Raw genomic sequence first — 27,612 nt, forward strand, 5'->3', positions numbered from 1 at the left:
GCCTCGCAGATTACTTAAAGTGGGAAAATAAGATAAGAAGCCCTGGACACAGAAACATCCTATATTGGTTGTCCTTTTTGTCGCTCCTGTGAAATTTCTTCTCTAAAATAGAGAAAATAAAAGGATTTTTGGACTCAAAGCCCCGTGTTGACTTGGGGTCATTAGAATCAATTACATACCTTGAAGATTCACCGTAAAACCTGGCTTGAATTAAGGTGGATAATTAGTACTGTATCTCATTTTAGACAAAAACGATTACCTTTGTTAGTAGTCCTTGTGACTGGGGCCATTTCATTTATTGTTTGAAAAATCGTTCTGCCAATTGTACATATATGAAGCTGGAAATACTTCATAAGTATTCTTTAGATCTACAGACTGCGGTAACACACTCCCCTATCTCCTCATCATACTTAAAACTCTGACCTCAATCACATTGCGATGCCCGAATGTCCTTCAGGAAGACAAATGATTCCCAACAGGCTGACATCTCATCAGGAAGTCTTCCCAATTGCCTGGTCTCTTTTACCCCTCATCATTCAAGTGCACAAAGTGACACAAGTTCTGCCTACCCTTAAGAACCTCCTAGTTCTCATCCTGGCATAACCTAATGTATGTTTCTACATTTATGTTCACAACACTAAGATCAACAAAAAGATATAGAAGCAGCAACTCACCAATTACCTCTACCAGAGTCACCAATGCATGCAGCAGAAAAAACTAGTTACTTACCTGTACACTATGGTTCTACTGTATTGATATCTTTCATAGCATGCTTGTATCTTCCCCGTTGTCATGGTGGGAGTCTCACGGTAAAGAATAACAATAGCAGTAAAAGAAAAAACTGCATAGAAAACCCATGGGGAAGCATAGTGTTTGGTAACCTATCATCATTATAATGTGGTCCAAAACTCAGCCAATCAGCTGCCAGCCCTGACATCACACTCCCCAGCAGAGCCACCATACCTCAGATTTCCAGCACCGAGTGAGAGCCAAGGATGTATCTAGAGATAAAAATGGTCTACCTGAGAAATGAGGAAGCGGGCGGGCCACATGTGAATCTATGAAAGATATCAATACTGGAGAACCATAGTGTACAGATAAGTAACTAGTTTCTTCTCCAGTATTGACTCGTTCATAGATTCACATGCTTGTATCAGAATAGAGATGCAAAAACAACAATTGATGGACAGAATGCAGAACAAGGTCATACATTCACCCCAGTACAGAGATCTGGGCCTAAATCCATCGTTTTTTTGCTCACCATGCCATTCCAGTTTGAACCCAGCCATATGCAAATCAGTCTTGACCCTGTGCCCCATGGGACCAGTTCAGCCCTAACTGCCATGCCAGGTCCTCCCTGGACTGGAAACAAGCATCCTAGGACCGGTTTCGGTCTTTCAGCCCTCGTCAGCCAGGATAGCTTGATTCCAGTGGCATGGAGAGCACGGGACTCACGTCTGAGCATACGCTTCCCACTCGGGGTGACAAATGCAAAAACAACAATGGATGGACAGAATGCAGAACAATGTCATACATTCACCCCAGTACAGAGATCTGGGCCTAAATCCATCGTTTTTTTGCTCACCATGCCATTCCAGTTTGAACCCAGCCATATGCAAATCAGTCTTGCTGTATCAGAATAGAGAGCAGTACGTTGCATTTCCAGGATAGAACCCCCTTTTTTCTCAGGGCTCTGCTCCTTATTACTAGGATATAATAAACACCTAGAACCAAGAAAAAATGAATGACCATGCATTGAAGAAGTTATCCAATGACAACATCTATATATCTATATATATCTCTATATCTCTACATCTATATATATCTTTTCATTGAAGAAACCATAGGTTTCAGGCCTGTAATAGTTAGAAATTAGCATTTAAAAAACTTTTGAAATTCACTGAAAAAACCATAGGTTTCAGGCCTGATACAGTTAGGAATCCGCATTTAAAAAACCTTAGAAATTCACTGAAAAAAACATAGGTTTTAGGGGTGTTATAGTTAGCTGGACATTTCACTCGAACAAAACCATTGAAATTCCTCAGATATAGTTAGTTGTACTAACTACATCTCGCGCGCCCGCAATCCACTGCTGATGATGTCACATAATACATCATTCATGACATGGTCAGTGACATCACTGATGACATCTCAAATGACATCACTTATGACATCACTGATGAAATCATCCAGTGAATGTGGTTTGGCTCGTTATTTAAATATGTTATATATATATATATATATATATATATATATATATATATATATATATATATAGCAATTTGCATTGAAGAATGAGTGGATATATAAATATAAATATCTGGATGGAGGATTTAGTAGCAGTGTGATTGACTGTTTACTTGACTAATTTATAGTGTCTCACTAAATATATTGGATAGTGACTAAACTGTGTGAATATCTGTATCACTTTGTCAGTTGTGTATAGTGCTGCACCAGTTGGTTACTAGCTACGAGAAAGCCTATATTATTTATTGATTAGTTAACTGAGTATTTGTATGGGAGAGTGAATGTGTGTGTGGTTCGGTGGGGGGGTGTGTAACTGCCCAAAGATGTGTGAATAGTTGATTCAGTAGGTATATGAAGTTAAAACTACATGTTATAACAGTTGTTTGGGTGAGTGAATATCTTTATGGGTGTGGTGATGAGCCAATACATGTCTCAATGGTACATGTCCAACAAATTAGGAAAATAAAAGCCAGTGTATGTGTCAGTTGTTGTATATAAATAAGTATATATACGACTCAGTGATTGTATGAGTGACTGTATGGATAACTGTATACTTGTAATAGCGTTTTTATAACACACTAAGTATGATTTATTATCTATATGAATAGATGAAGTGGTGCTTTTATAAGTGTATAGGTAAGTAAAAGTAAGTATGATCCATTGTTTGCATAAGTGAGTAGGATGACTTCATAAGTGATTAGGATGTGTGCTGGTGTGTAATGTCGATATAGGTGTATACGTGATAGTGTTCTATTGATCATTGACAGCATGTATGAGTGAATCTATAGGTAAGTGATTAGATGTGTGTATAGATCTAGGAATCACTGAGTGGGTGTTTAGAAACTTGTATTGGTGTGTCAATGGTTTTAAATCTGGCACTCTGTATTTTACAGTGAGTGATTAAATGTTATACTAGTGTATGATGGAGTATCTGATTGTCACGTGGATGATGTCATCAGTGATGTCACTGACCATGTCATGAATGATGTAATATGTGACATCATCAGCAGTGGATTGCGGGCGCGCGAGATGTAGTTAGTACAACTAACTATATCGGAGGAATTTCAATGGTTTTGTTCGAGTGAAATGTCCAGCTAACTATAACACCCCTAAAACCTATGGTTTTTTCAGTGAAATTCTAAGGTTTTTTAAATGCTAATTCCTAAATATATCAGGCCTGAAACCTATGGGTTTTTCAGTGAATTTCAAAGGTTTTGTAAATGACAATTTTTAATGTATTAATTGTTATACTGATTTTCTACATATTTGAAACTATTTATTTTTAGGTATATTTTTTTTAATTACCTTATAATTACATTATACATTACAAAATATACTTTCTCAGAATGAATTACGTTAGTTTAAATACTTGGCAAATAGGCAACAGACTTTTAAATACAGTAGTTACAGTTGTTGCAATGGGCAACACAATTTCAAACACAAAGAAACATTGAGCTCAATGTGAATGTCTAGTTAAATGCAATTAGTTACTTTATGGATTACTTTTCTAACCACAGGACTGGATCCTAGATTCAGTCCTTGGACATCTCCTTTAAACAGTTGAATAAAAGCGTTTTGGTTACAGTAGTTCTTTTTAAGGAATATTATTGTATTTTAAAAGTTGACATTTAGAGCATTTTTCACATAGAATCACCAATGTTATCCTATGGCAGAAAATTCACTTAGCAGGTAAGTAGTGTTATTGTTACTTTTTCTTACTCAGTGGTGGATCCCGGATCCAGCACTAGCCAACTTCCTGTAAACAGTTGAAAGAATGTGTTTAAGTAATACAGACAATTTTTTAGGAATATTTTTAGTTTGTGAAAATAGACACTTTGAAACTTTTCTGCTGAAAACCACACAACGGATTCATATGGAAGGAAATACAAGTTACTGGTAAGTACGCTTAGAATTACTTTTCAGAGTCAGTGCTGGGCTAAAAGATACACCCCAGGGTTCTCTCCTGATAACAGGTGAGTAAATCATAATTCGTAGTTCGGCTGATTTTAGAGGAATATTTGTACAATGGTGAAGGAAGGGGGAGGGGCCTGAGGTGACCTGTGCAAACACGCCCTGTGGCGCGTTTTAAGTTGGGGAATTAATTCCTCTTCAATCCTGAAGTCCCCTGGGGGCCAACTAGCCCACAAGGTACCTCCAGTATGCGCCAGGGAGCTGCATTGCAGAGAGGTATTCAGAGGCCACTCTGCAACACAGCTCCGTGGCGCTTAGTGGAGGTACCTGGTGGGTTAGTTGTCCCCTAGGGGACCCTCAGGATTGAAGATGAATTAAGTCCCTAACTTAAAACGCGCCACAGGGCGGGTTTGCACAGTATCACCTCGGGCCCCGCCCCCTACCTTCACCACTGTGCAAATGCGCCCTGTGGCGCATTTTAAGTTGGGAGATTAAGTCCCCTTGAATCCTGAGGTCCCCAGGCGGCCAACTAGCCCACCAGGTACCTCCAGTAAGCGCCACGGAGCTGCGTTGCAGAGAGGTGTAAAAAGGGGCTTGGCATCATTACACCTCTCTGCAACGTAGCCCCCTGGCGCATACTGGAGGTTCCTGGTGGGCTAGTTGGCCCCCAGGGAACCCCAGTATTGAAGGGGAATTCGTTCCCCCTCTGCAAACGCGCCAGGGGGCGCGTTTGCCGAGTGATGAAAGGAGGGGGCGTGGCCTACTCCTTGATCCCTTTTTTTTTCTTTTTAAGAAGGGGGGCTGTGTAGCCCCCCTTTTTGTTATTTTTTGGCCCTGGGGACCCCATCCCCCAGGGCATGCCCCCTATTTTTAATTTTTGTACACTGTGGAGGGGGGCCGCGTGGCCCCCCTCCTGAGGCCTTAATCTGCCCTGGGGACCCCATCCCCTGGGGCATGGGCCTTTTTAAAAAATAATTATTTTTTTTTCATTGAGGGGGGCTGTGTAGCCCCCCTCCTGTGGCCACTTAAGGCCCCGAGGACCCCATCGCCCAGGCGTTTAAAAAAAAAAAAAAAAAAAAAGTAGGAGGGGGGCCGCGTTGCCCCCCTCCCGGGCCACTACTGACCCCGGGGACCCCATCCCCCGGGACCTGGCCATCTCGTTGGGGACCGTGGGGGGGTCCCAATCCCCCCACGGTCCCAGCCGGCTCCCCGCTTCCTGCGGGATCCGGCATTGCTTTTCCACATGGAGTGCAGCTAACATGCTGCTCCCCATGTGGAAAAGCCATCGTCTTTGCTTCATTGAAGCGAGAGCAGGTTTCCCTGCTCTCACTTCAATGAAGCAAAGCAGTTTGTAATGGCAGGGTGGGAGCCGCTAGGCTCCCGCCCTGCCATTGCAAACAGCAGTGTTCCGGGTGTGGGCACCCCGGGACACTGCAGGAGCCGGCCCTGGGGGGTGGCAGTCCCCAGGGCCATCTTTGGCTCCAGGAGGGGGGCCGCGCGGCCCCCCTCCCACTTAAAGTCCCGGGGGGTGGTGGTCCCCGGGGCTTGGGGGTCCGTAACTGACCCCCTATTTTAAATCATTAGTGCCCCGGGGAGGTGGCGGTCCCTGGGGCGTGTGGGGGGGCTCGAGCCCCCCCCACATAGGTAATTCTTTTAAAACAAAAGCCCCGGGGGGTGGCGGTCCCCGGGCCCCCTGGACCCCCCATTACTATAAAGAAAAAGTGCCCCCGGGACTTGGGCCCCCCCCCCCGGGGGCTAATTGTAAACGAAGCACGGGAGACTGCGCTTCGTTTTTTTTTTTTTAGTCAGCGGGATGCGCGCGCATCCCGCGATTTAAAAAAAAATAATATATTTTTGGGGGCCTTGGGGGTCCTTGTGGGACCCCCTGAGCGGGCCTAGGGGGTCAGGGTGTTTCTACCCTGCCCCCTTGTCACGTTTTGCGCATTTTTTTTCGGTTTTCTTGTGCCTCGGTTCAACCGAGGCACAAGATGGCGGCCAACACTTCCTGATTCAGAGTGTTGGCAGCCAATTAGCATTCAGCTTGTGCACAGCAGGGTGCACGCTGGGTTCGGGGAGGGTGCACAGATCCTCCGAGGCCATAGATATATATGTACTTTTAACTGTAATTTTCTCAGGAACTACTGAACGGATATACACCATTTAAGCAAAAGGCACGAGTCTGAACTGAGGACTACCTCTTTGCCAAATTTGGTGTAATTCCGTTCAGCAGTTCGGGCTGTAGCTGCGTCAACAGGTCCTATGGGAAAATGCATGGGGAAAACACGTTTTGGGACCACCCTTTTTTCTCAGCCCCCGCTTGACGAATCACCGGATAGGAGCGGACCGGAGCTGGCCAAAAGTTTGGAAAATTTCGTGAAGATTCGTCAATCGGCGCCAACGTTGTTGCAAATAGAATGTTGCGGATTTCTTATGGAAAATAGGTCCCAAGTATATCTACCTACTGGCGACCGCCAGTAGGATAGATATATTATACACACATACATGTATATACACATATACATATATATATATATATATATATATATATACACACACACATATATATATATACATATATATATATATATATATATATACATACATACATACATACATACACACACACATCCACACAAAATTGTAATAAGAAAATAATATAGTTTTAGAATGCATGGTCAGAGAAATACCTTATAGAAACAAGCGACGTAGTACTGCTTGTCCCACCGCTGTATCCGCTTTCCACGCTGTATCTAGACAGTAGTGTCTAGTAAAGGTGAGCACATTTGTCCATGTTGCTGCTCTGCAGATGTCTGGGAGCGAAACTCCCGCCAACAAAGCCGCTCAAGTTGCCATCTTTCTCGTGGAATGAGTGCGAACTCTGGATCACAGAGGTTTTCCAGCTTTCTCATGGCATAAAGAAATGTCAGACTCTATCCATCTTGAAATACTAGATCTGGACAGAGTTAAGCCTTTACTAGGCCCAGAAAAGTCCACAAATAGTTGGTTTGTCTATCGAAATGTTTTAGTTTTGTCGATATAGAATTTTAGGCATCTTTTGATGTCTAGAGTATGCAGAGACTTTTCCGCTGCAGAAGAGGGATCCTCAAAGAATGTAGGCAACACCACGGTTCACTGAGATGAAAAACAGAAGGGACTTTGGGAATGAATTTAGGATTTGTCCTGAGAATGACTATCTTGTCTGAATTGAAAAAATGGTTCTGCAACAGAGAAAGCCTGGATCTCACTGACCCTACTAGCTGAAGTGAGGGCTAGTAGCAATGCAGCCTTCCAAGAAATGAACTGTAATTCAGCTTTATGTACTGGTTCAAACAGAGTCTTCATGAGCTGCGTCCAGACAGTATTAAGCTGCCATGGGACCAGCGGATGTTGAACTGGAGGGAACACTCTGAAGAGACCTTTGAAAAATTCCTTTATCACCCTCTGCGACCAAAGAGATGGATGATTTGGTGCTCGGCGATATCTTGAAATAGCTGCAAGATGCACTTTGACTGAAGCATGTGAGAGTCCTGCTTTGGCCAAATGTAAAAAGTACGGGAGAATTTGCTCTGCAGAAACATGAAAAGGATGCAGAGTTTGAGTGGAACAGCACTGACAAAATCTCTTCCATTTCGCTGTGTAGGTTCTATTTTTTGAAACTGCCCGAGGTTGAGAGAGGATATACCGGCATTCTTGAGAAATATTTAAGGAGTGAAATTCGTGCTCATGAGGTTCCAGGCTGACAAGTTCAGCGATGTCAATTGTGGATGGAGAACTTGTCTGTCGTTCATAGAGAATAGGTCTTTTATCAGTGGAAACTGTACTCTGGGGGCCACCGACAACTGGAGGAGCTCCGAGAACCAGAACTGTCTTGGCCATGCCGGGGCTATCATAATTAAATGGCACGGTTCCGATCTCATTTTCCATAACACTCTCGGTATCAGAGGAAACTGAGGGAATGCGTACGCGAACATTCCTGTCCAGCGTAGATGTAGAGCATTTCCCCAAGATCCCGCTTGAGGAAACCTGCTTGCAAAGTGCTTGCATTTTTTGTTGTAGTGGTTTGCAAACAGATCCAGAGATGGGGTGCCCCATAGGCGAAACACTCTTAGTAGCTGACTTTGAGCTAATTCCCACTCGTGGAAAACACTGTCTGATCTGCTCAGGATGTCTGCCCATGTGTTGTGAACTCCTGCAACGTGATGAACCTGGAGAGTGATGTTGTGCAGCAGGAGCCATTTCCAGATCTCTTGAGCTTGCTCCGATAAGAGCTTTGACCTTGTGCCCCCTTGTTTTAACAGGTAAAACATTGTCGTCATACTGTCTGTCCTGACTAGTACCGTCGAATCGTGGATTCCTGGGAGGAACGCCTGTAATCCCAAGAATACTGCTTTTAGCTCCAACAAGTTGATATGAAGCGGAGCTTCGGGAGGGGTCCAATGTCCTTGTATTTCGAGGTCTTGGAGGTGTGCCCCCCAACCTTGAAGTGATGCGTCTGTCGTCATGACGTAACTGGGACATCGAGGTTCGAAGAGTATTCCTTTTGTTAAATGTTTCCTGATCCTCCACCATGAGAGAGCTGCCTGTATTTGAGGAGTGATGGTGATCCGATCTTCGAAGGACACCAGGGATTGCACCCATTGCTTGTCGAGAAGTTCTTGGAAAGGCCGCATGTGTAACCGGCAGTTGGGAACTAAGGTGATGCAGGAAGATATCATCCCCAATAATTACTTTAAGATTCTCACTGAAGTGGACCTTTTTGTTTGTAATTGTGATGCCAGGTTTAAGATTTGAGTGCGCTCCTCTGAAGGATATGCTTTTGCTTTGTGTGAAGCATGGCTCCTAGAAATTGAAGGCATTGCGACGGAATGAGACACTATTTTTCCATGTTGATCCCTAGTTCTAGGCAATGGAAGAGTGCAGCATTGCAGGGAGTGTAGGGAGTCCTGGTATGATGTGAGCCAGTCGTCCAGAAACGGATAAATCTGGTGGCCTTGTTGTCTCAGGTGCGCTGCTACTGGTGCCATGCATTTCGTGAAAACCCTTGGTGCAGATTTGAGACCGAAGAGTAAGACTTGAATTGGTAGTGGCGCTCTGCCACCGCGAAACATAGATACTGCCTGTGTTTGATGTGAATCGGGATATGAAAATAGGCATCTAAGAGATCTAGGGATTCCATGTAATCTCCTCTGCGTAGCATCAGGAGGATTTCCTAAAGAGACAGCATACGAAACGATATTTTTCTGATGAATTTGTTTGGGCTTCTCTGGTCCATTACCTGCCTCCATTTGGAAGTCTGCTTTTTCCTTATCTGGAAGAAATACGAGTAAAATCCTTTCCCTCGCAGTTGAAGCGGAACTTCCTCTATCGCCCCTTTCACAATAAGAGACAAGATTTCTGTCTTGAGGGCTGAAAGATGCTGTTTCCTGTGAACAGGTGGTTGATTCGGGGGCTTCTGTATGAATTCTAAGGTATGGTCTTGATGTATCACGTGCAGTACCCATCTGTCCGTTGTTATTGACAGCCACTGCTGATAAAAAAGAGAGAGGTAATGGTCTTTTTTGAGGTATGACACGGTGGTGGGCGCCTTGGTAAAGTCACTGTCTCTGATTGGAGTGCTGTGATTTTCCTCGCGCAGCAGACTTCCCTCTGGACTGCTGCTGGTAGGAAGTGTTTGAAGAACGAAACTGCTGGTTGTTTGAAAACTGCCGGTACCCCTGCTGATTGTAAGGTTGGTACCTATTGGACTGGTAAGACGATCTGATTGTACTGGACTCTAGATCCTCTTCTCCGAAAGGACTGGAATCTACCTTGTTGCAGAGAGCCCAGAGCTCGTGTTGTGTCTGTGTCTGATTTGATTCCTTGGAGAGCATTGTCTACATGTTTGCCGAAGGGATTCTCCCCCGTCAAAAGGCATATCCACAATTTTTGCCTGGACTTCCGGCCTGAATGCAGTGGCCTTTAGCCAGCCTGGTCTACGGAGTGCCACTGCTCCGACCATCTGATTAAACACCACCGACGAAATGTCCATGGCTATATCGATCGATTCGGAGGCTCCCCAAGCCCCATCCTGCAAAATAGTGGTCGCTTCTTCCTTTTTGTCATCGGGGAGATGAACCAATAATAGTGCAATGTCCGACCACATTTGCCTATTGTAACGGCTGATAAGAGCTAGAGCGTTTGAGGTTCTAATCGAAGCCGCTGCCATCAATGCAAAATGCTTCCCCGCGCCATCCATCCTTTTCCTTCCTTGTCGGGAGGAGCTGAAGTAGCAGACTGGCTTTTTGGACTGTCTCTGCGCCGCCTGCATTACCACTGATTCTGGGCGTGGGTGCCCAATTAGGCATGCTGGGGAAGACTCTGGGGCTCGATATTTCATCTTTATTCTGGGCACCGAGGCTGCAACCGAGGCTGGATTTTTCATGATCTTTAAACCCTCGTCCCAGATATGACTGATCATTGGAATTGTTCTAATAGACATTCTAGGTGATTCTTTGAAGTCAGAGGAAACAATCCGTTTCCTGTACTGGCAGTGGAAGATCGAACCTCTTGGAGGCCCTTTCCATTATGTCGTGGAATCCTCCAATGTCCGGTGGGGAGCTTGCCGGTGACGGAGACGGTATAGTAGACAAGATATATTAATCCCATTCATCGCCCGCTGGATACTCCTGAAGAAGTTCCCCTTCTTCTGGCTGTTCTTCTCCATCACTCTCTGCGAAATCATCTCTAATTGTAATTATTGGAGGAGTGTGTATTTTTTGCACCGTAGGAGGAGGCTGAACCACTGAAGCTTGAGCTGCAGGTTGAGATTCGCCTGAGGTATCCGTGACAGGGGCGTTAGCATCCAGAAAACAGCGATAGTAATCATTGATCATGTGTCTTAAATCAGTCACTAGAGAAATAGGCATAGATATTGACTCTTCCCTCACATTAGGATGCGCCTCTTCTTCCTCCTCATACTCATACGACTGTTGGAAAGACTCATACCTTTTGGAGCCAGATACTGGACGGTCTTTAAAAGAAAAAATCCCCCTGCCCTTCCTGGCATTCGTCTTCATCTGTGTCCTGGCTCTTAATTTGTAGCTGTGAGGGGCTATAGGCCACTCCATACGACCCTTCATCTTCAGATTCTTGCATATCCAGCAGATTTGAGGGAGGAAGCGGTGACATTTTTGTCCATGCGGTAAATTCTGTGGTTTTCTTGTCCGTTAAACTCCTGATAGAGATCATTGACATGGATCTTGCCATTGGCGACTTAAAGGTAGTCGTCGACGGAGCTCCTGTCAACGAGGTCGTCGACGAAGAAACCAGAATGGTCGTCGACGAGGACGTCTACACACTCGTCGTCGACGGTCATCGACGATTTCATAGTCGACGACAATCTTCCCGTTGACTGTGTAGTCGACGAACCTTTCTTCGACTGCGTTGTCTTTGTAGATGCCGTTGACGACGCTGTTGTCTTCGAGAATGTTATCGTTGACTACTACATCGTCGACGTCTTCACAGAACCAAGCGCCGGAGACGCTCTAGTCTTCGTCGACGGGGCTGAAGACACCACTCTCGTCTCTGAAGACTTTTTTAGGGGTGTATGTGGCAGAGAATATGAAAATGCCTCCTTGTCTTATTTTCTGCTTTTTGGCATCCACTTTCTCCTCAGAAGTATTTGTCTTACTCTTTTTAGAAGATTGTGCCTTGGAATCATCCTCAGAGTCAGTCTCTGAGGTGGCCTTTTTTTTCTGAAGCCACAACAGCAAACGTGCTTCTCTGTCCTTTAAAGTCTTGGCAGAGAAAGTTCTGCACTGCTTGCACTTCTTAGGCACATGTTTTGGATGAAGACAGTACAAACAATCGTTGTGGGGGTCTTCAGAATATAATCTGGCCTTCCCACAAGATCTGCACGGCCTGAAAAGCCTCTTTTTAGAGCCTCCAGACATATTTAGACAATGGATGAAAAACAGCACCTCCAATCCAGATGAAAAGACTGTAGATAGAAAGTTCAAAAGTTCACCAAGGAACTAACTGAGCAAGGCTCAGGAAAACTCCGTCTCTCACGACGGCGGTTGGAAATCTGAGGTAGGGTAGCTATGCTCGGAGTGTGATGTCAGGGCTTGCAGCTGATTGGCTGAGTTTTGGACCACATAATAATGATGGGTTACCAAACACTATACTTCCCTATGGGTTTTCTATGCAATGTTTTCTTTTACTGCTATTGTTATTCATTTACCGTGAGACTCCCACCATGACGACGGGGAAGATACAAGCATGTGAATCTATGAAAGATTCAATACTGGAGAATTAGCATTTTATAAATGCCTCCAAGACAGAGTTTTTACTACTTGTGAAAAAGCTGGCCAAAGTAGTTTTGTAATTGATTTGTTTGGCTTCAAAAAACATTTCCCCACACTGGTACAGAAAGCATGTGAAACGTAAAGGTTGCATTTGAAGCAGACCCCTCCTTTGCCATAAAGTCATTATGAGTGCCAACCCTCTCCCCGCCTGTCTTGCCTTGCAGATTTGCCTTGGTTCCAGCTATGTTAATGTTTTGTCTGGGTTACGGCAATGCAGTCTATACTGGACTTACTGCTGAGACCAGACGCAAACTATAAAGGTCCCAAAACACACACTGTTGGTAGTATATTCGATCTAACATCACAGACAGACACTGTGCGAAAATCTCCATCACCCATGAAGATCTACTCGGAACCAGCAACACCTTACAATAAGACCACATACAAGGGTCAGCTTCTCTCAACCTGCTTGCCATGTGCTAAGCAAAGTATAAGCAATTCTTCTCTTCGGGACTAAATAATTTCATTTTCCTGTCGGCTAAATACCCACTTGCTTAACTCGTGCTATGGCACCAGTGCCTCTTGAGAGAACAGGAATATTACATTGCCTTAAAATCCTTCAACTCTTCACCCTACAATTTCTACTGTCCCTCTACCTACAACATGTGAAGATACTGAAGCAGCTGTGCAAGGCAGCGGCGGTTTCTGCACGAGAGCGGGGAGCGTTGACCCTGCATGCTGCCAGCCATGCAGAAAAAACAAAATGGCAATGAAAAGAATTCATTGCCATTTTATTTTTCTGACGTGTGCACTGCAGCAGCCAGCTGACTCCGAGCCCAGAGACATACCGGGTGTGTCTGGCTGGGTGCTTCATGTCACTTTTGCCGGCTGTCTTACTTCTTACACAGGGTGGAAACCAAGCACTGGCCTAGAGGGCATGAAGGAGCGGTCAGCCAGCCCGCTTTATCCAATCCAGGCACTTGGCTCATGCTGGTTACCAGCATGAGAGAAGCTTCTGGATTGGTTGGGGGAACTGACTGCAGATTCAGAAGTGCAACACAGAGGAGGACGTGCTGCTTTGGCAAATACTACTTATTTTATCTTTTTCAAATGTTATTCTAGTGGTTTTATTTACTTTTGGGATGAGGGGTGTTTTATTTTGGGCTTTTGGAGGGAGGGGGTATATTATTTTGAGCTTTTGGAGGAAGGGGTGATTTACTTTGGAGCTTTGGAGGGAGGAGATGCTTTATTTTGCAAAGTAGTGGGGCACTTCACTCGCCCCACCATTTTCAAAGGCTACCAGCTTCCCCTGCGCAAGGTCCAAGGCAAGAAGGTTACTGGGCGTTTAAGAGTTCTGCAGCAGAGGAGGAAGTCCAAAGCGTGTTTAGGAGTTGTGAGACAGTACTTGGGTGCAATTGTTATTTTCTAATGCCACACGGAGAACAACCATGAAATGCTCACAAACTACACAATCGGCACTCAGGTGCAGATGGATTAAAATAGTTATTTCTGGTAGACAATGCTGTAATCAAACTGCAGGAGACCTGACAGTTGAGGAAAAAATACCTTTTATGTGCCACACAGAATAGAGCTCAAATGAAAAAGAAGTTTATAATGCAATGACGTACCAACAAGCTCCTGAGGGTCCTTCTTTTCTGACTCTGAAAACTCCTGCAAGGCAAAGAAAAAAGTACACATTAAATATTCGGACTGCAACGACAAAGTCAGAGGCAGCAAGCAAGGCTTGTTATGCGATTCAAGTGCAGATTTCGGCTATCCCGCTCCAAGGTAAGAAAATGAAATGCTGAGGAGTTACTGTTGAGACAATAATACAACAGAGTTCAGAGTAAATGCATGCCACTTCACAATGAATAACTAGCTGAAAGCCTATAAACCGGCTCAAAAATAAAAACACATGGCAAAATGTGGAATGCGCTGGTTTGCAGTACATTGCAACTGTGGAGGACTCAGTACTAACATAGCACACATAATCTAATATTTGAGCTTAGAAAGTAATCGTCATTCCCTTCACCCAAGCAGGGAACACTTACCTTTCTATTTCAACCTATGTTAGTTTTTGTCAAATTATTCTGTTAAAAATGCAAAATTTGAAAATATATTTGTTTTAAGAAGTACAAAGTTCACGGTAACTTCATATGACTAGGAACCGTTGACAGTGGAGAAGACATCAATATGATCATCATGCAAAGTAATCAAGAAACAGAGTCCAATATTTGAAGGGCCCACTGCCAGTGTGTGTGGCAATTCTCAAAGGGGGTACCAGTTGATCCAGGCAGTCAATATACAATTTACCTAACTAGAAAGAGGAAAAGAAAAAAAGCAACCACAATAACCATATTCACAGTAAGTATAATTTTTTTAAAACATAGTATGTAACAGTCTGCCGTTGCACTAATGTAACCTTTATACATTCACTGGGATCTAGAACAGTCTACACTGTGTTCATGTTGTATAACCTGCAAATGTCGCAGGAATTGCATTCGTTTAAATGCTATGGTACTCCGGACTCATTATTTCCTACAGGTACTAGTAGGGCCAAGGCCTAGATTGCATTAGGAAAACTGAGTAACATTTTTTATTAAAAATATATAATAAAAAAAAGAAACAAAAATAAACCAGGTGTGTACGGACCTTCCATGCCTCCGCCAGTCAATAGTGCTTCCACTGGGGCTGCTGTGGGTGGTACGCTACGATTTGCACCCCACGTCTCCATCACTACTCCCATCAGGGCAGAATAAAGTAGAAGCTGCTCCGGCCCCAGCTCATTCATCCACCAAGCCCCCTCAAAAGGTCGAAACCCATGATCCAATGTCATGTCAGCCCACGTCTGGATCCTCACTTCTGTCCAGTCTTTTGTTCGATAGACCATACGGAGAGTAACATATTCCGGCGTCACCCAAATGCGAATATACCACCTCAAAGTCTGAACGGCTACGCGCAGTAAAACATTTTCAACGCCTCCGGGAAGGGTGATATCTAGTAACCGATGTAGGAGGAGTTGTCCCCTAGTTTGTCCAATACGCTGTATACTCTAATGGCAGTGCCCAATTCAGACAACGCATCGGCCACTGCAGCTGGGCTGCAGCGTAATGCAGTTCAAACTGGGAGCTCCCAATCCACCCTCCTCTAAGGAGGCGTAAAGTTTACCAAGAGCGACCCGGTGACTGTCCTCTCCCAACACTAGTTTTGTTAGAAATTTTTGCAATTCCCTAATGCAGGGCTTCTGCAGGACCACCGGGATGGCTGTGAAATAATAAAGGAGCCTGGGAAGTACCAACATTTTAGAGCTGGGAATCGTACCCATCGGTTACAGTGGCAGTCTTGTCCAGTAAGGGAGAGAGCGGCTAATCGAGGTTATCGCCTTGCCAAGATTACCATCCACTAAGTCCGCATTCCTGTGGTTCATCAGGATCACTAAATATTTGATAGTGTCGAATTTCCACTGTAAACCTGCTCTAGGCAGAGCCGCTCGCTGGGGGTCCGTCTGTGGTGTCATAGGAAATAAGCACGATTTGTCTCCATTAGTGTGGAGCAGTGGCGTAACGAAAGTTTAAGGGGCTTCCCTGCAATTTACAGGGAGGGGCCCCCGCTCTGGATTTAACACGGAGTGCTCAGGTCTAAGTACTGTGTTGAGGGGCCCCCTGCAGCTGGGGGCCCCCCGGGACCACGGGTGATGCAGGGGCCTGTGTTACGCCCCTGGTGTGGAGCCCTGATGTTCGGCCAAATTCCTCCAGTACCGTCATCACTTCAGGGAGCAGCCCGGGTCAGTTCTCAGATATAGTGCATTGCCAGCTGAAAGTGACATGACATGTGGCAGCCCTATACCATTGAGCCCCACTGCTTCCTCTGCAGATAAGCCAGTGGGTCCATCGCAAAAACGAAGAGAATGGGGGACAGGTGGCACCTCTGTCGCATTCCCCTACCAATCGGAATAGGTTCCGAAATCACTCCCCTAGCATGCACGCATGCCAATGGTGTTGTATATAGAAGTGACACCCACTTCAGGAAGGTCGGTCTGATTTCATTACAAGACCGGAGGCTACATTATGCAATAACTTTAATTGCTGCCCAAGACATGCAGCCCTTCAAAGTGTAACCATTATATCATAAATAAAAACATTCCAAGCAACATAACAAAGCGCCATTCGCCTCAATACCGCCATGAGATAAAGCCCACCCCCACCCCCTCAGCATGTTAAATGCCTTTTCAATATCTATGCAAACAATCCATCCATCTTCGTTTGTGCGTCTCGCCCAGTCCATGATGTGGAACAGTCTACGCAAATTAAGGAACGTTTTGCAGCCGGGTATAAATCTGTTCTGGTTGGGGTGCGCTAGCGTGTCGACCATCACAATCAGTCAATTGGCAAGCACCTTATAATCCAAATTTAAGATGGACAGAGGGCTTTCAGAATCACCATAATAGGACATCACATTTAGGGGATCTAGGCCAGGTTTCAGAAGCACCACAATTAATGCCTCCTTGGTGGAGACTGGGAAGGACCCGTAGTTTAGCACTGCCTCGTACATCTGTAACAGCCTGGGGGACAGCTGAGCCAGGAAGGGGGTGTAGAACTCAATCGAAAATCCATCCATCCCCAGTATCCTACCTCGCGCAAGCTTCTCTGGTGTGAAATTTTAGCATTTTGGGGACGGCAGCTCTATCAGCAAGGCTGCTCCATCATTGCCACTATCGTACCCTTCCTTCCCTCTCTCTTGGTCCATCTTTCCATCTCCCCTGACTTCCTTTTTTGAGGTGGCCTAAAGATCTGTACGAGGATCAAACTCCGCAAAGTGTGTGAGAGTGGGGATATTGTAGCTACAGAATGTACCTTCGGGCTAGAGTTCAGCTCGAGCAGCATGCTTATATTTTCGAGTGCTATTTTGGAAGAAGAGACAGTCTCGTGCTCAGTGTGGCGAGACACCGCAACGAAGAGATGTTCTCGAGGGCATCACTCACGTTCGCAAATCATTGCATCCCCAGCCTTTTTTACTTAAACAGAAAACATGTTGACACGTCGCGGCCTCATTAAGTGAGATGAATCCTTTCAATGCAACAGGAGGGTCGCTCATAGTATCAGAGGCGGTCATCTGCCGTATTGTAGTTGCATTAATATAGCGCTTCATATCCGCGACGAAATGCCTAGGAGCATTAGTGCACGCACAGGGAGTGTTTGGTGGCATCAGCTGTGTGCGCTCTGCAACATCCATCTTGGCAGTGACAGAGCGAGATAGGGGTGGGGGGGGGGGGCATTCCAGCAGCACCATAATGGTGCCCGTTTATCAGCGCTCTGTGCCGGACTGCGGGAAGAAACCAAAAATAACTGCAGAGCCGGCACCCTGCCTTCCACAGGTCGCAGGAAAGGCAGATGGCCGCACGTGCACGTAAGCTTGTAGCCAGCCAGCAAATGCCTGGGTAGCACTTTCGAGATCCCCTTTACTAAAAGTCGAGCAACAGCGCATAAACTCTTCTAGGCTCGACCTAAAAAGGATACATCAACAGTCATCAAGCAGGAGATCCGCCGTCATCGGTGTGATCTGAGGGCCACCCTGCAAGTCTTCTGGTATTTCATCAGGAAGGGATCCATCCTGTGAACTCGGTGCGTCAGAGTTTCCAGATCCAGTGCCGGGTGTCCCAGAGCATTCCAGCTCGGCAAACACCTGGACTGTTTGTTGTATCGCCTGCTCCTTGGAAGGTCAGCATCATAATTTATGTGCCGTCCTGTGACTGTTCCTCTTCCTCTCCCAGCCACCTTTCTGTTTCGGCATGATCTGAGGGGGACCTCTCCCCAATGGCCTCCAGCTGATCTCAGGCCTGCTTTGTGGAAAGAAAAAATTAACTTCTTGTCTCCCTCAAACACCTTTAGTTTTGCTGGGAAGATTAGTAGATATTGGAGTCCGAGATGCTGGAGCTTTAACAGAGTATAAGATGTCCTCTGTCTCTGCACTCCGCTGTATAATCGGGGAAAGTCCCGACTGTATGATTCTTCACCTGCCATGGGCCCTTTGTTCCCGCAATTGGCCGTATGTTATATCTAAGTGGAAGTTGAACAAGGACGCCACCTCTGGTCATGGGGGGGCCTCAGACGGGGGTAGAGGGAGTGGGGGGGGGGGGGGGGGGCAAAGGGGTGGGGGGGGGGGGGTCAGTTGGCCCCCCCTTCCCTACACCCAGTGAGCTTGCTCCACGGAAATGATGGTCGTTGTCTTACCCCCTCCAACACCAGATGTGTCAGCCACTGTTTCATGTACATGTGCATGCTCGGGCCTTCGACTGTTGCAGTATGCCCACCACCCTAATTTTACGACCCGATCGGCCTTCTGTATTATATGCCCTGCGCCGCAGTAACTTCACCTCTCGCTGCACAGCCCCGATCTGGGATTATGCTGCAGTCATGCTCGGTTGCATTTCTGATATGGTGATTTCATGAGCGACTACTTTTGATTTTCATTTCTTGTGCTCCTCCCACAGGATACCCATATCTATTATGAAGGTATCCAACTTTGGTACTAATTAGGTTTTTACATTTTGTACCACTGAAAGTAGCTCTGTGAATTTGGCACTGGTATCTTGTAGCATGTGCTCCAATGTAGCCGTTGGCATTGGCAGGGGTGCATCAGGGTAGACTGTGAATGGCTGCGGTGGTCCCCTACCCATTTTTTCCCCTAAGGTATTGTACAAGCGCGATCAGAGCAGATGTCTTCCTCATGTAGCAGGCCATCACGCACCCATGTCACACCCGCCCCCCCCCCCCACACAGTCACACCGCCAGGGGGAGTGAGGCGGTCAGACCTCTGTCTACATGATCCCACTACACAAGCATAAAGTGACTGCACCCTCGGATAGAGTCCCGGGCGACCCAGTTGGTTCTTCCTATGGCCCCCACGGTAGGTGTTTAGACGTCTGAGATCTAAGATAGGTCGTAGGATCTCGTCCGTCTTTGGAATTAGAAAGTACAGGGAGTAGACCCCTAAATTTTGTTGATTTATGGGCACCTGCTCTATTGCTCCTTTTTGCAGGAGGGAGATCACCTCTTGTGTTAGTAGCGCAGTATGTTCTTGCGACATAGGGCGGTGCCTGGGTGGAATGTTGGGGGGTGTAGATGTTAATTTTAGGTAATACCCTGACTGAATAATTTGTGTCACCCATCTGTCTGAGGTGATTGTCTCCCAGACGTGAAGGAAACGTTGTAGTCTGCCTCCGACCGGAGTGGAATGGTCTGGAGGGAGCGGGGGAAAGTCATTGGGCAGGAGGTGTGGCAGAGCGGGCGGTATTTGTTTTGCCTCTTCCCTTATTATTATTGCCTCTGTATCCGCCTCTTTGATTACCCTTCGTGAAGGTAGATTGAGGAGGGGATTTATAGGACGTGGATGCACTGTCCGAGGAGTAGCCTCTGCCCGTGCCCCGAAAGGAAGAACGGCGAAAGGAGCGCCTGGGAGTCTGTGTCTGTAGGGCTCCCATAGATTTCGCCGTGTCTGTATCTTTTTTCATTTTTTCGAGGGCTTCGTCTACTTTAGGGCCAAATAGATGATCTTGGTCGAAAGGGTGATTTAATATAGAGGCTTGTACCTCTGGTTTAAACCCTGAAACCCTGAGCCAGGCATTGCGACGGAGAAGGACACTGGTGTTTATGGCCCTGGAGGCTGTATCTGCTGCATCTAGGGCACATCGTATCGAGGTATTGGTAATTGTTTTTCCCTTTTGAGTAAGTTCATTAGCCCTAGTCTTGTACTTTTCAGGGAGATGGTGCATGATGGTCTCTAGCTCATCATAATGCGCCCTGTCGTATCGGGCCAACAGTGCTTGCGTATTGGCAATACGCCATATATTGGCCGCTTGTGACGCAGTGCGCTTCCCTGACGCATCTAGGAGCTTGGACACTTTGTCAGGTGGGAGAATTTGAGCGCTTCCTAGCTGTAGATACCACTAGGGAATCTAATGGTGCAGGGGCTTTAATGTAAGAAGGGTCTGTGGGGGCGGCTTTGTATTTTTTCTCTATCCGAGGGTTTAGGACCCTGGCCCTGACTGGGTCTTTAAAAACCTCAGGGGCATGTTTAATTACGCCCTTTAACATAGGTAGAATGGCAGTGGACCTATGTGTATCGTCAAAGGGGTCTAGGAGAAAATCCTCCTCCACTGGGTCGGTATGTAACTCCACCCCATGGTAGTGTGCCGCCCGTTGTAACAAATGGTGAAAACCCAAGGAATCTTCAGGAGGGGATGGCCTAGATGGATAAAGGTCATCCTGTGGGACATCTGGGATGTCCGGATTGTTATAATCATCCCATGGGTCTGGAGATCCAGTAGGGGTGGGATCTTGTGGCACATCTGCTGGATCATAGTAAGGGTCCCCCAAATCGTCTGGGACAGGAGATAAGGTGGGGGAACGATGAGGTGGAGGGGGTGGAGGTGGAGAGGGTGGGAGGTGGGGAAGGCACCCTGAAACGAGAGGTAGCAATGTCCTTTCTCTTTGGAGGTGGAGGTGGAGCTGGCTTGTCCAAGTGTCTCTTTTTTGAAGACAATGTCAAGTGTCCAGTCTTTGGATCCTTGGTGAGGGTTTTTTGCAAATGATCCGGTGTGAAAAGTTCCGGAGACACTGGTTGTTCGGTCGGCGCCGAAGGTTTCGGGACCGACGGATTTTTAGGTTTGTCGAAGCCGTGCTTCCTTGGAACCTCCGTTTTTTTTGGTTGTGACGAAGAAGGTCTCGGCACGGGAGTGTCGGTGCTGAGGGTCTTGTGGTGTTTGGTCGGCACCGGAGGAGCAGGTTTCGACACCGAAGACTTCGGTGCCGGGTTCGGTGTGGAGGTGGAGGCAGATTTTTTTTTTTTCTTCGGTGCCGAAGGGTGTTTCTCGGCACCGGTGGTCGGCGGGCTCGAGACCGAGCTGCCGGAAGGCTTAATAGGCTTCTTTACCGGGCCCGAAGGTGGGGTGTGAGAAGCAGTGTCCTTGTTCTTGCCTAGGCCCGGAGGCGAAGGCGTGACCGAAGCCTTTTTCGGTATCGGCGCGGGAGGGGGAATTGTACTCCAGACCCGTTGCGCCGGGGTGATGTCCTCCACATCTGAGTCATCGGCCTCTGAAGCGCTGACGAGGTAGTCGTCCTCCTGTTCGATGTCCTGCTGTCCCGGAGCTTCGACGTCGTCCCCAAAGATGTCGACTGGAGCGGAGGTCGAGGAGTGCGCCATGTTGCGTCTAACCCGTCGATCTCGAATGGTCATTTTTGAGCGAAGAGACTTGCAGGCGGGACAGTCTCAGGCCTCGTGTTCTGGGGAGAGGCAGAGGTTGCACACCTCATGGAGATCGGTGTGGGGAAACTTGGACCCACATCGAGGGCACTTCTTGAAGGGAGTTCTTTCCATCAGCCGAGACCGGAGCCGGAATAGGCCCGAAGGCCGCCGTCGACCACCGGAATCGAAGAAGTGCCGAAGAGAAGATGAGTAAGATGATTTATATCTTTGAAGAAGTTCGATGAGCGAGGATTTGTGCGTCGATCGGTGAACTGGGAAGTTCGGAACCGGAGCGCGAAGTATTACATCCGAGCCCGATGGCGGAAACAAACAATCTGAGGATGGAGCCGAAGCCCATGCACAATGCTAACCAGAGGAGGAGTCACCAACCTCGTGACTCCCAAAGACTTTCCAAGAGGAAAAACAAACTGCAAACATCCGGGCCCAACACCAGATGGCGATCTATGCACAGTGTATAATCTGCAGCTCATATGCCTCGAACCTAAAGTTTCTATCAGCATTTGGGAATATTTTCCAAGGAGAACATATTTTCATCATAGGAATCAGCCATGTACTGCCAGATGAAGACCCAAAGAGTATGAAGAATGGATAGTTGATGCTGGTTAAAACTTAACCCTTGTCTTTAAGAGACATTCATCCAGACAAAGTACGTACAGTGAGGCAACTCTAACGGAACAAACATTTCTTTTGTTTCCTGTCTTAGCAGTGCTAGAGAGCAATTACTCAATTGTTTTTGTATCTGCAGATACTTTGTAGAGGAGAGAAATTACTACATCTAGGAACATCATGGCACCGGAGGCAGCACAATAGGATTTAATTTGTCAAAAAACCTTACACCTTCTCCACTACTTTTGCATTTCAGTCAGTGAAAGAGCAAATATTAAGATATGTCCCCGTCTTTGTATCTAAATTAATATACTTCATTAGATTCTTCATAGAGGTTTGCTAGGTGTTTTATGTCCTAAATAAATTCATTTCTGGCTTTTCAATCACTGGGTTTCAGTGCTGCTTAAGCGGTAGTGTGGTAACAACTGCTACTGTTAGCATGCCTGATCACCACAAACAATATCACAAATCCTTGAACTTGAGTGAGTTATACAATAGACACAAAAGTAAAGGGTAAGAATGTCGCTCTGCTGAGTTACTCGGACAAATGTAAAGGCCTTAGTAAATAATATCAGGCTGTTTTCAACCAGATTCTCAAAACCAAAACAAGCATTGGCATAGCCAATAGGTCTCGCTTTTTGGACCTTATAAGTGTTTAGCCATGCAGTACATTATCCATTACATTACATTAGGTAAGGGTTGAATAGGTAGCCAACTGCACAGGTTATAGCAGGCATTAATAAGTGCTAATCATGGTGCCTGAAGCATATTAATATGAAAAACAAATGAAAAAAGCAGTTAATGAAGAATAACTGGAGCCCAGTCAGAAGAAGACTTCTGCATGTACACCCTTCGTGTAGACAGATCACTGGGCCCCTCTAAAGATGGAACAATAGCAGCTAAAACGATAGAATAACTAAAAGAAAGAATGAAAAATAGGAAGATGTTATCACCATGCAAAGAATTAACGATATAAATGAAATAAAATTGGATAACTAGTCTAAAGTCAAGAAGAATGAAGACTGAGAAAAAGATGTAGTCACCATGTGTAGTGTGATCGATATAAAATAGAATGAGATTTCAAGAGTGAAAATTTATAACATGCCTCTAGCTTCTGAGTTATACAAACCAAGGTCAAGCCTACAGTGCATATCATATGTAGACAGCACAAAAGTGAAGTAAGGAAATACTGAATTCAATCTAAACAAAGAGTGATTGCTCTTGGCACATTTAAAGCCATGTGTTTGTAGCCTGTCTGAACCATTTCATGCAGGAAATAACCACATGCAAAGTTCAGAAGGTCTGTCAGGAGCACAGAGCTTAATTGAATCCCCAACTAATCACCACTAATAAGCCTGAAATTCTTTCTGGCATTGTAGTGTTCAGCTTCATGCAAGGGTTGTGGTGTTCAGCTGTCTATTTGTGTTTACGACTTCCTGTGCTGGGTACTGTCTCTCTGTTCACGCTGCTTTCCTTTGTTTGAGGCGGCGGTCATTCTATTACAAATAATCTTTAATTCATGACATTGTTGATCAAATTGTTTGGTTGCCCACCATCGGACCGGAACTGCATTTGTTTGCACTGCATGTTCTAAAGGCTAGCCGAGCAGTAAACCATACCCATTCAAAATGGTTGCTCTTAGGAGCCGGTTTTTAGTCTTGAAACATTCCTATTTTTACAAGAATTCCTTCTCATTTGCAGTGCCTGTAAACATTGCAGGTACGACTTCCATGATACAGCCCTCCCGCTATGTTCAAATTCAAACGGGGGCGTGCAGTGGGCGATGCAACACAAGGTTGGGAGGGTTTAGGCACGAATTGGCCAGTATTATACTGCATATCACCCATGAAATTCCATGTTGGGAACCTAAAATACGTGAAAAAGCTCATGCTTTCCAGGTGACACTTTTCTCGAGGTTAATTACTTTGTCTTGCCAGCCTTTGGTAATGGCCATGTTTTCAAGTTTACGGATTGAATACGAGCCACTCGTTATGTATTGAAAATGCCCACAATGTCCATCTGCAGTATAATACTCAAATTCTCAGGCATATCCGATAGATAATAAACATAATAACTATCCCATCCATTGACGTGCCACGACTAACTTTAAAGGAGAAGCTTTGCTTGACATTTATTTATTTTATTTATTATTTATTTTATAGTTTTATAGAGCGTGAACCAGACCCGTGAGGGTATCAGAGCGCTTTACAGTAATAAGGGAGGTGTACAAAGCGATGGGAAGGGAGGGAACAATTGGGTAAAGTATGGGATACATGATGAACGAAGAACACGTAGTCAAGGTTCCGGCTACATGTGCGAAGAAATCAAAACAGATAGATACAATGAACAGGAAGGCATATAGTCTCAATCTTGGGGGGATGCCCAGGAGCGCAGGGATAGGTATCGCCCATGGAAAGGTAATAGTGTAATGTGTTCATTAGGCGATGTATTTACACATTAAGAAGGTTTTGGTCTCCTTAAAGTGTGCCAAGGACGGAAGTCTTCTGATGGCGGGTGGGAGAGAGTTCCAGATCCTCGGCGCAGCCCCAGTGAAGGCCCGATAGTATGGTTTTTTTGCTTCCGGAAGCGTGCAGGTTGCAGCAGTAGTTTGGCAGATCTGGAGTTTCTTGGTCCTCCTGATATCATAAGTTTTTGTGCGAGAAATGAAGGGGAGATGTTCTAAAGAGCTTTGTGAGTAATGCAGGCCAATTTAAATTGGATTCTGGCCTCTATGGGAAGCCAGTTCAGCGCTTTGAGGTGGGGAGAGATGTGGTCGAATTTTTTTGAGCCGGATAGTAGTCTGGCGGCGGTGTTGAGGCAGGCTTTCAGTGGGGCCAGAGATTTCTTGGGTAGCCCTGCAAGAGTAGAACATCCATATTCTAATCTGGAGATGACCAGTGCCTGTACTGCTGTTTTAAGGTCGGACACATCGAGGAAGGGTTTTAAGTTTCTTAGGTAACTGAGGTGGAATCTAGCCGTTTTGGACATCGAGTTAATATGTTCACGCATGTTCAGGCTGCCATCCAGGGTTATTCCAAGGGATTTCGCAGAGTCAACAATGGTAGGAGGGCAGTTTAGAGCTGAGATGGTCTTGATACATTCCTGAATGTTTGGATTGGGCTTGGGTGGAGAGATCAGAAGAAATTCAGTTTTATTTGTGTTGAGTTTAAGCTGGTTGGCGGTGAGCCAGTGGACAGTCAGCTTCAAGGCCTCATTCAGGGAGAAAATGTCCTCAGGGGAAGAAATGTTTATGTAGATTTGTGTATCGTCGGCGTACATAAGGTAGGAGATATTTGCAACATGTAGAACCTCGGTGAGAGGTTCAAGGTAGAGGTGGGAGAGGGTTGATCCTTGGGGAACTCCAACCGTAACCGGAGACGGGGCTGATAGATTACCGTTGATGAGTATTCTCTGTGAGCGGTTTTGGAGGAAGGATCTAAACCATTCAGGGACTGTGCCATCCAACCCCATCCTGGATTTAAGGCGATCAAGGAGAAATTGATGGTTAACCGCGTCGAAGGCCGTGGAAAGGTCTAGGAGGATCAGGAGACAGGTTTTGCCTTGGTCGAGGGCTTGGAGAGCGTCATCTTCAATGTGGAGGAGGGTGGTTTCCGTGCTGTGTCCCGATCTGAACCCGGATTGAAAGTCATCTAGCAGGTGAAATTTGTTGATGTGTAGGCTCAGTTGCTGTTGCACACATTTTTACAGAACTTTGGCTAGGAGTGGGATGTTAGATATGGGTCTATAGTTCTCAGCGGAAGCAGGGTCCAGCGTGGGTTTTTTTTAGGATGGGGACAACTTGGCTCGCCTTGAGCGAATCAGGAATTGAGCCCTGGAGGAGGGAGGCATTGATTATGGAGGGCCAGGAAGGGATGATAGCCAGAGAGGCTGCAGCTAGGCAGTTGGATGGGAGAGGATCATTGAAGTGATTGTTCGGGTTTAAGGAGGCAAGAATTTTCAAAACAGAATGTTCGTCATAGATGTTAAAGTTGTACCAGTGCGCTAGGTTTTTGGGTGAGGTTTGGGAGGACAACGTGGAGAGAAGCGGTAGAGTTGACAGAATTTGATTTTGGTGGTGAGTTGCGGATTTGAGTTTGTTACCTAGGGCAGAGATTTTGTCGCAGAAGAAGGAAGAGAATTCCTCACTTGTTATTAGGGGTTTAAGCGTTTCTTTGGAGGTTTTCACTAGTTTGTTGGATTGGTGTTTGACCAAGTCGAACAGCTTGCGAGGTCGATTTTTGGCGTTCTGTAGTTCCATTCTGAAGAATTCTTTTTTTGAATTGAGGATTTTCTTATTGTAGGTATTTCTAGCCTGGCGGAGAAGTTTTAGATGTGTTGCTGAAGGGTGTTTCCAGTTACGTTACGTCTGTCGAAGGGATCTCCTCTCCTTTTTGAGGGATCCGCTGAACCAGGGGTTTCTGTCTTTGATCTGAGTTCTTTTTAATTTTAGTGGTGCCAGGTCGTCGAGAATGTCGGATATGGTTGAGGAGTAGTGATCCGCTAGGTTGTCAACCGAAGTGCACTGACGGGGTGGGGGGGAGGTCAGTCTGGCAGCGTGCTGCCTGTTTCACGAGATCGAGTTTCTTGGTGTCTCTAACCCATCGTTTGGGAATCACAGGTTGAGGTGTCCATGTCTTGTGGGTGCTGGGCAGGAGGAAGGTGATGGCGTGGTGGTCAGACCAATCACAAGGGTCAATAGAGATAAGTTTGACCGCTGATTCTTTAGCAATGATCCAGTCTAAGGTGGCGCCTTTCGAATGAATAGGGAGGGAGCAGGCTTGGGTAAGGGCTTGATCGGCCAAGAAGTTTCTAAGGGCATTGAACTGAGGATCATTAGGGTCATTCCAATGCAAGTTGAAGTCGCCAAGGAAAATTTCAATAGAGTTTGGAGAATTCTTGGATGTTATGATTTCCATGAGGAGGTCTGTAAAGGTGTCATTCTTGCCTGGGGCGTGGTAAAAGATGTGAAGTTTGCACAGTTGTGAAGTGTTGTTGGAGATGGAGAGTGCAAGGTATTCGCAGGAGTCTGTGGGGTCCACAGGCAGTTCCGTAAGAAAGAAGGTGGAGCGGAAGATGCAGGCAATGCCACCCCCTTTTTTCTTTGAGTGCCTGTCCGTCCTTACGATGATATAGTTGGGTGGGACTAAGCGGTCTAGGTAGGGCGATGAGGATTCCTTGAGCCAAGATTCAGTCAAAATCTCTAGGTCCGATTTATGTTTCAGGATGAGGTCGGCGATATCAGATGCAGGTTTTACTGCAGACCGGCAGTTTATTAGGAGGCCGGTTAGGGAGGGGCCGG

At 46.0% G+C, this 27,612-nt stretch overlaps 1 protein-coding gene across 2 annotated transcripts in view; it reads right to left on the reverse strand.

Moving 5' to 3' along the window:
• The window catches only part of SAP30BP (SAP30 binding protein), a 263,859-nt gene that overhangs the window by 33,598 nt on the left and 202,649 nt on the right, over positions 1–27,612 (reverse strand). For both annotated transcript variants that reach the window (XM_085616988.1, XM_085616989.1), the window contains one exon: positions 14,072–14,114. In XM_085616988.1, coding sequence (XP_085473114.1) covers positions 14,072–14,114 — 43 coding nt within the window. The remainder of the gene's footprint in view (positions 1–14,071; positions 14,115–27,612) is intronic.

Source organism: Triturus cristatus, chromosome 7, assembly GCF_964204655.1.
Source record: "Triturus cristatus chromosome 7, aTriCri1.1, whole genome shotgun sequence".
Taxonomy (NCBI): Eukaryota; Metazoa; Chordata; class Amphibia; order Caudata; family Salamandridae; genus Triturus; species Triturus cristatus.